This window comes from Pangasianodon hypophthalmus, chromosome 12 (genome assembly GCF_027358585.1).
Source record: "Pangasianodon hypophthalmus isolate fPanHyp1 chromosome 12, fPanHyp1.pri, whole genome shotgun sequence".
In the NCBI taxonomy this organism is placed as follows: domain Eukaryota; kingdom Metazoa; phylum Chordata; class Actinopteri; order Siluriformes; family Pangasiidae; genus Pangasianodon; species Pangasianodon hypophthalmus.
The window spans coordinates 8,558,241-8,567,426 of record NC_069721.1 but is presented as its reverse complement, the minus strand read 5'-3'; the positions used below and the strand labels follow the sequence as shown (position 1 = coordinate 8,567,426).

At 40.3% G+C, this 9,186-nt stretch overlaps 1 protein-coding gene across 1 annotated transcript; it reads right to left on the bottom strand.

The window, feature by feature from the left end:
* Positions 1 to 673: 673 nt before the first annotated feature.
* Positions 674 to 3,832, bottom strand: tob1b (transducer of ERBB2, 1b). Its single transcript, XM_026915351.3, has 2 exons — positions 3,557 to 3,832; positions 674 to 2,382 (listed from the first exon to the last, which is right to left on the bottom strand). Exon 2 carries the CDS (start codon positions 2,228 to 2,230, stop codon positions 1,253 to 1,255), a length of 978 nt encoding a protein of 325 aa, XP_026771152.3. The 5' UTR covers positions 2,231 to 2,382; positions 3,557 to 3,832; the 3' UTR covers positions 674 to 1,252.
* Positions 3,833 to 9,186: the final 5,354 nt, after the last annotated feature.

Genomic DNA, 9,186 nt, shown 5'->3' with positions numbered 1-9,186 from the left:
ATCAGCAGACTGATTGAGGTTCTGCTCGAGTGACCAGGAAGTTGTAAGCTCAAAAGCCAGGACTGGCAGAGAGACACCGTAGGCCTTTGAGCAAGATCCTTAACCTTTAACTGTACATCTGTACGTTTTGATTGGATTCTGCCGAATATAAGACACATTGAATAAATTCATAAATGAATAAAGATAAAAACATCTCATGGTCTTTGGGATATGATATATTTTTGGAAAAACCACACCCTGATTACTGAAGAAATAGCAGAGCAAATGAATCATGCCAAGAGCACTTTTTTTGACTAAAGTTGCTTTTATTGAAAAAGGCCAGGGTGCAAATATGAAAAAAATAAAGACAAGCATATATTTTTAAGCATTTTAATACAAACTTAATATAAACTATTTCAGTCCCTCTTCACGTGTAAGACACTGACTCAAAATACTTTGTTATACCGTATTTTATCAAGTATTGCACAATGTAGGTACAAAATTAATATATATGATTACATTGTCCTTAATATAGCAAAAATCTTCTCAACTCTTAACAGAAAATACAACTCTTGTGTTTCAAAAAAAGCAAATATTCCTACACTGAATTTCCAACACTAAAGTATAGCCTGTACACAATCTTTAGAATTTTTGATCTATTTTAAAGGTGGATTTCCTCAATAATTTTATTTAAAAAAAAAAAAACAAAAATATATAACATAAAGCTGCTGCAGCCATCACAGATCACTGGAGTAGTAAAAAGATATAAATGCAATACCGTGTCATAGAAACAATATATATACTCTGATACTTTACAAACTCTGTACTCAATTAAATTATACAATTAGAAAAAAAGACCAAGTAACCCCAGATATATATTCATTAGTGCCAATTTCTTAAAAATCAGCCAAGTCTTAACCAACTTGAAAATACTGTAGGAGGCCAGAACTTGAAGCTATTTTTTTTTTAATATATATTTTAGAACATTTTTTAAAACAGTAAAAAATTTTGTGCTTTGTTGGCAAAAATAGGAAAACTGAAAATGATGTGAAAGTAACCAAGCTTGGACACATACAACAAGCTTTTAGTAGAAACAAACTCAAGGGGGCACAGAAAGACAACACCCTTGGGCACATGCTCTTTTCTGTGACTAATAGGATTTTTTTTTTTTTTTGCTTCCACTTCCACAGTTCTTTTTATGTCCTTTGTTAGTGTGCGTCATTTTATCTCCTTCATTTTGCCAACAATAATTCATAAATAAATTCTGGATTCATTAGTTAGCCATGACTGGCTGGAATTGCTGGTTAGAATACTGCATGTTGCTTAGGCTGAAGTTTAGACCATCCATGAGAGACTTGTCGTTGAGGCTCCCGTAGGCTGCAAACACATCGAAGGCATTGTTGTACTGCAGAGGGCTGAGGCTGAGCGGATTCTCGTTGTTGAACATCGTGGTGGAGCTGCCCTGGCTCTGGAGGTTAGGGAAAACGAACTCCTTGGCATTAGGAGAGAGCGCAGAGGCCTTCGGCTGCGGCTGCCCTCCAAGACCAAGACCATAGAGAGAATGCATGGAATTGGAAATGGCTTTATGCTTCAGTAGGCTGGTCACATTCAGGCCCAGGTTGGTGGGAGATGTGCGTGCCACCTTGCTACCACCGCGGCTGCTGTTCTTCATTTTGGTGGAGCCGAACTTGGTGGCGGCGAAAGTGGCTGTGGTGAAAGTTAAAGGTTGAGTGGAGCGTGGCATGAACGAGGGGCTGACAGAAGCAGACTGGCCAAACGGTGGCGACGGGGAGCTAGACTCAGAGGAGACACCCACAGGATCGCTGATTGGCATGAAGACCTGAGCATCGGGGTTAAAACTGTTCCTGATCTCCTTGTCCAACTCTGACCCATTCTCGCCGTTATCGTCCACGTAAAGCACCTTGATGGGTCCCTTCTCCCCGATCTGGTAGGAGACCTCAAACGGGTCGATCCACACACTGAGGTCCTGAGGCAAGTTGTTCCGGACGTCTTCGATGTCGATCCCGCTCTCTTTGGCTGCTTCTTCCACTACCGTGTCAACCTTCTCCCCGACGTGTATGCACCTGAACCCAGACCCTTTGTATGGCTTGTCAGGGTACCAGTGACCTTCATATTTCTTTTTCAACTGCCGTTCGAGCTCCTCGCCGAAGATGTTCACCCGACGACGAGGGAGTTTGTTGTACAGATAGGATATGATGAAGTTGAGTGCTACTTGGATTTCAAGCTGCATAGCTGCTTCACAGTTGCAAGTGCGTGTGCCTTCGAGAGCTGCTCAAGCCGAGCGTTGCAAAAACCTCCTAGGCAGTAAGTGATCAGTTTGGGCAAACAGGACGCTGGCTGCTGGTAACAGATTTCTCAGTCCACAGGGAAGTCTTCTCTATCCTTAGGAAGGGAAAAAAGAGGCAAGATGTTCAGCTTTCAATCCGGTAGTGTTTTAAACTCAACTTAAGCATCTAATACAAAAAAGGTTCATCATGTTTACACGGATTGCCAAGAGGATTAGGTCCTGAAGACTAATACGCAGGGTCTGAGAGAAGCATTTTTACATTCCTTCAGCTTTATAAAACAATCGCTTACCGTGTCCCAGTGACAAGAAATGTTATGTTACAGGCATTCACCACACAACACTGTTAAAACAAACCACTCCTTCAGTGATATATAGGGCATTTCTTAACGATGCGACACTTGGAGATGACATTGCGCAATAGCTTTACAGCTCGGGTTTCCTCCACAGAGCAGCCAATAATATGGCGAAGTGAATGGGGTGTAGCTCCAACACACCAGGGTTTACCAAATTAGTACAGTACTCGTTTCTTCTAATGGAAACAGCATTTATGGATTTGTGCAAATCACACAGCCATGATCACCACTACAGCTGATCAGCACGGGTTCTCTCCACAACCTGCTCTAGCTGTGCTTCCTTCCTTTCTAAAATGATCTCAGCTAGAACAACATCATTCTGCTATTCTGGGTATTTTGACCTTTTTTTTTTTTTTTTGCTCCTCTTTCCTTGCTGCCCTTCTAATCGGTTTGTTTGTTTGTTGTTGTTCATGAAGCTGTAGCCAAGTCAAACACTTCCACAGACTGGATCATCAACTTCACCATCGACAACACCATCATGCAAACACTGGGGCTGAATAATCGATGAGCCTCCAAGCTAAACATTGATTTTTTTTTTTTTTTTTTTTTTTTTTTCAGCACTGTGGTTAAAAGCGTTCAGGGAGGAAAGGGGAAAAACTAGCACAGAACTAGGCAGCTCGATCATCATCTAACCTAGCTGTGAGATCATCTGTTTCTCCCAGCAGTGCAGCTAACCTGAGTATCTCACACTACACATCTCACACATCTCACACCACACACCACATATCTCACACCACACATCTCACACCATATATCTCACACATCTCACACACATCAGCTAAACGAACTGGTGTCTAGGAAGAGCACTCGACGGATTGCTTGTTTTTAGAGGATTTATCCAGACCACAGAAAGATCCTGGAATAAATCAGACGCTATTTTCAGAGATGTTGGCAGTAACACAGAGCTGGTACTCACATGCACGAGCAGGCTTCAGCTGTAGATTCCGGATGTAGTTACTTCACTGGCTTCCGCAATGAGCTCGACCTAATCTCTGTAGAAACAAATGATTATTCCAGTTACAGCGTACAGTTACTGCGTTTGTTGTTTGATGTTTTTTTTTGTTTTTCCTCGCTTTTTCGTTCTCTGATGGGCCAGTTTGCTTCAAGCACCCTGACTCCCCGACTGCCCGGGAGTTTTTACAACTCTGCCCTTTAAACCAGCCACAGAGTCGCTTTATAGCAAATCCTCCGCTCTGGCCCTGAGGTGGGCGGATACGCAGGACCACAAGACCACGCCCCCGAAGACACCAGCGATTGGGCAGTTTTAGGCTACGTCACTGTCGTGCCTGAAGCGCTCATTGGCTGTTGAGAGGCGTGTCAAAAAAAAGAAAGAAAGAAAATCGCCATGGAGGACCCATATTGTTATCTGACCAATCAGCGACAAGTACATTAGAGCAGTTGTCCCTAGTTATGTATTAACATTGTTTCTGTGCCTACACAGGAAACCTCAATACAGTGAGTAGCTATGGCTTTTTTTTCACTATGAAAAAAGCTAAAATGTCTTGTCATATTCTGCCATATTCACGCAAGTAAACCGTTTCTTATAGCTTAATGTAACATAAATGTTTATTTCAGCAGCATGCAGTCGGTGGTAATTGTGTTTTTAAAAGAAAATATGACATTAAAAATAAATACATATCTAAAATAATTCGTATTTTTGCAGCAGATATTAAACCTGCTTGTGCCCTTGAGTGTTTTGTCTGGGTGGGTGGGGGCGAGAAAGACTCTTAGCTATTGGCTGCTGGCTTTCTGACGTCATCGTGGCCACGCCTTGTTTTGATAGGGGAAACCATGGTTACGTCCCAACCCGCATACTACCGCACTAATTAGTATGCCAGAGAAGTACGGAACCTATAGGAGGCATTATTTTTATTCGTTAAAAACAACCTGGCCCCTGAGAAATCATACAAGTTAATGCGATATCTGTGCAGCTTTTTTCCCTTTCAGTTTGATTTTTTACTGTATGAATGATATGTTGTATGTACTGTAATGTTAATGTTATGTGTTTCCCTTCAGCTTGGCCACGTCTACTGCACACTTAAAGGGGAATTACTGGAGACTAATATTTCTAATCATATAAAATAAAATCTTTGCCTTTGTGTAGAAATGTAACAAACACACGAAGAGGTGTGGAAAACAGTAGCCACCTCACAAAATATTAAGAATTTTTTGTAAAAAAAAAAAAATAAATATATATATATATATATATATACACACACACACACACACACACACATAAATACTCTTCATGTATTTGTAGCCAAGCAAAAGGGTCAACACTATGTAACTCAACAAAACTCAATAGTGTTTCCCTTTTGCTTGGCAACAAATATATGAAGAGTATTTATGTGTATATATATATATATATTTACAAAAAGTTCATGAAGATTTTTGGAAAACAGTAGCCATAGCCATCTCACAAAAATGTTATTATTATTATTATTATTATTATTATTTTATATATATATAAACATTATATATACATTTAAAGGGGAATTACTAACTAAACTAAACTAAAGTAATTTATCTTTACCTTAATGTTAAATTACAACATTTTCCTACTGATTAGGTTACTGATTTCAGACTGAACAAATTAATTTATACTAGAACTAATATAAATCTAAAGTCAGTGAAATCTACATTCACCCAACCATCCTTTTTAATACCTGCTGTAAAATGTGTATACGGACTGATTTAGACTCAATAAACGTACCAAAGAAAAGCCTTCCTTCTTGAGTCTCCCCTCTGACTTGAGTGTTGTAATAGTACAGGGCTGTAATCCAAGTAGGCCTTTGAACCCGGCAGTGTAGGACTGGATCATTTGGTGGGGTTATAAATGTTCATAGTGCAGAGAAGGAGGATCAAGCTGCCTGTCTGCTTTATTTATTATCAGCCTCTCTGGGTACAAGTGGCTGCTGACAAAGTAAGCGAGTGACCTGATCCGTTTGCAGCCTGTGTTTGGAACGTAAAGCACAGGCTGATTTATGACAGTGGTCAGTTTATAGACCCTTATCATCAATGTACAGTGTGTAAATAGATTCTTAAAAATATATCATATATTAATCAACGTTATTTTACCCATGTAAGATGCCTTAATGACTTCCATTCAGAACAAGTTGGCAGGTTTTGAGATCATGCTTTAAACAGTGCATAGCATAGCAACCACAAACCTAAGACAACTCCGTCCATAATAAACGTCTACTCCGCCCCTTCCTGACATGCACCTGATCTCCAGCCTGTCAGCACTGCGTTACACCCTTGCATTTCTCACAAAGCCACCACACCTGTCTTATCGCAAAAGTGTAAATTTAACTGGAGAATTCTGTAGGTGTATTCTGGATGCTGAAATTTTTCTCAGCATTCTATCATCTCTGCTGTCCCTTTGAACCAAAACTAGACAAGGAAAAACAGGAGGAGAATCTCTGATATGTTTGCAGTAAATATCAGTCATGGTGGGCAGACATGGTGGGCAGAAACAACAGGTAGAGAAAGGTGAGATAGATTCCAGATTGGGCCACTACAGGGGTGTGAGTGTCTTTAGTAGCAGGAGCCCAGAAGACACCGCATAAGCATTTCCAGCATGACACTGACTCATACAGTGGAATCGTGCCAGCGCAGATGGAACATGAAATTTAAAGGTGCCGGCACATTGTGGCAAAATGCAGCAAAATTGCACCAGAACCTTGTTTATTGTCCCTGGTGTGATTAGTATTCTTTTATCTCGTATGCGGATTAGAAGCTGCAGTCTGTTTAGTGGGGAGACAGAAATTGAAACTGATTCATTTTTAGATTAACATATGACACAGACATTTTGCCATACTTCACAGTTCAAATATGTCAGGTTGATGAAGCCATTGGCACAGTTTCATGTCTTGAGTTCAAAGTATTGATGCCAGTGAATTCACCTCTCAGTTGTCTCAGTGGAAAATATCAAACGTGGGAAAGTGGATGGAATGAAGTAGGAAGGTGTCAGCTGTCAAAACGTAAGGCATTGCAATGAAGGAGAAAAGCAACTTACTGAAAAGATGTGTGATTTATAACAAGTTCCAAACAGACTTTCCCTAGGGCTGGTCTTAACTAATTAAAAGCCTTAAGGAGGGCCTTGCTTCTGTCCAGATGCTTGAAATGTAATTAGTGCTAAACAAATGCAAAACTAGCTGCATAATGCACTATGTTATGTTCAGTTTCTCACCAACTTATCCTGTACCAAGCTACACCAATAGTCCTATTACATGTCCGTATACTGTGTGGGGATGTACCCATTTATTAATGGAAAGGGACTGCCATAGGATCACCGGTGACCAGATATTGTTTGGTTGGTGGATTATTGTCAGCACAGCAGTGACCCTGATATAGTAGTGGCATGATGGTGTTTCAGTACCACACACCCAAATAATATGTGGTAAGTGACGATTCTGTGGTGGTCCCTTTCCACTGAGGATTGCTGACAAATTATACATAGCAACAAAATGGCTTCAGTCTGTAATTGTACAGCTACAGTGTATACAGTATGTAGGTTTTACCTGTTAAACTGTCAGTGTGTTTCAGCAGTGTCCCATGCCACCAGCTGAAATGTACCTCAGGGAGAGAGCCACTCTTGTGACTCACAGAAACCTAAAGAAAGAAAAAACCTCCTGACAGCTCTTCTTCTGACATAATGGTGCCTTTTATGAACAAAAAAATAAAAAATTTGGACCTTTCATTCCATAAGACTTTTTGCTTCTGGTTGTCATGCAGTGATTCATGGTCATTAGTGTCCTACAATGTCTTCTATGTTGTTTTGCTGGAAAAAAAAAAAGAAAAAAAAAAAAAAAAAGGTTTCTTAGCTGGATCTGCCCTCTAAATCTTTTTCTCATAGTTAAAGTGTGACTTAAGTGCCAGATGGGAGGAGTTCCACGTATTTGTTGGCCTTATGAAAATGCAGTCTCTGTGGGACTCCTTACCTTATCTTAAAAAATGCAAACATTTGAGCCAAGGCCCCTCCACCTTGGGGTCCAGAGAAGTCAGTTAATTCCACTATTCCCCTTAGTGTAATGTCCCTGGTGCCAGATTGTGCTAGACTCTGCCTAGATAGTGTCTGTCCCTTAAGGAAATGACCTAAGATGCAGACAGTATTGAGTTTTCCACTTCATTTCCTGCCCTCAACGTACCCTGTTTAATCAAATTTATTTCTGACAGTTACCCATGTAAAAGTATCTTGGAAATCCAGTTTAGTAGGCTATTGCTTGCTAAAATGTCATTAGTGACACAAAACTATTATGTCTGTAATTGTGTCTGTGTGTTATTATGTCTGTCAGTGTGTTAGATTGGAAATTTCCAACCCTTTCTTTAAGGCACTATAGGATGTGTAGGCATTTTTAGCCATTTGAGGACACCATCATGACTCACAAAATGACTAAGTGGAAAATATCATAATCCTTTTTTCCTAAAAATGACAGAACACATAAATATTACAGTTTACTGGAAAATGTGTACGTGTTTTACGTGTTTGCTGGACTCTCATTGTAAGATGTGGACTTTTCTCAGAATTATTGGCATTATCTTCTAGTTTACATGTACTTAAAGTGATCTGTGAATGTATTACAATATACAGTATGTTATTTTGTTAGCCATGGCATGGAAACGGACTGTTTGGTTTAGAAGTTTGGGAGAAAGAACATGCCAGAAGCTCCACTTTCTTCCTTGTTAACGTCCTTTAAATTTTCTTCTCTCTCTCTTTCTCCACCACCTCCCTGTCTCCTCCCTATATTTAACAACTCCTACCCAAGAGTCTTTAGTCAGGGGCTTGGCTTTCTAGCACAAACCAGAAGCCACCCAGAACTCCAGCCCATGTTCTCAAAGTTCTCCACACTTTTAACAGTTCCACAAACATTCTTCATGCCACTTAGTTGAGGGCGTAGTCTGCACTCGCAAATGTTTAGCGTGGGTTTGCTCGAGGTTCCTCAACTTCACCTTCATAGTGTGGCTTAAGCTTTTAATGCTATCAAGCGTCTGTGTAGGCATACTGAGTTGCAAGGGGAAACATGCCATCTTACCTACAGTCTATTAACGCGTTTAATGTGTGAACCTGACAGGATCATTTCATTACGCACTCTGTTTTAAAGCAGGTTCCATAACATTGCATGGCGCAAGTAGTGGCAACATGGCCATTAAGTTTGAAGTACACTCAAGTGTTTACAGCTTCAGCAATGCCAACAAGCCCTATTAGACGTGAGCTGCGTATCCATGGCAACCATCGATGGTAAAGATAATCTTAGTCCTCTCCACAGTGAAACAGAAAGGAAAGCCTGGTCAATTGAATGCTCACCTTCACTGCATAAATTAATCTGATTTGTTCTGTATACTGGGCAGAAGAAAAGGACAGAAACAAAAGAAGGAGATGAGAAGTGTTTGCTGCTTGGAGATGAGTCACTGTGTTTTGCTTGTCACCTGGAGATAAAGTACGAAGCAGATGGAATATGACTATGATTTCAAACACAGACGCATTGTTTATTGAACAGGGAGAAAGAATGTTCGGTGTGAAAACACTCTCTCTCTCTCTCTCTC

Coding starts and splice junctions, on each gene's coding strand:
- tob1b (XM_026915351.3), bottom strand. CDS start 2,230: ATGCAGCTTGAAATCCAAGTAGCACTCAACTTCATCATATCCTATCTG.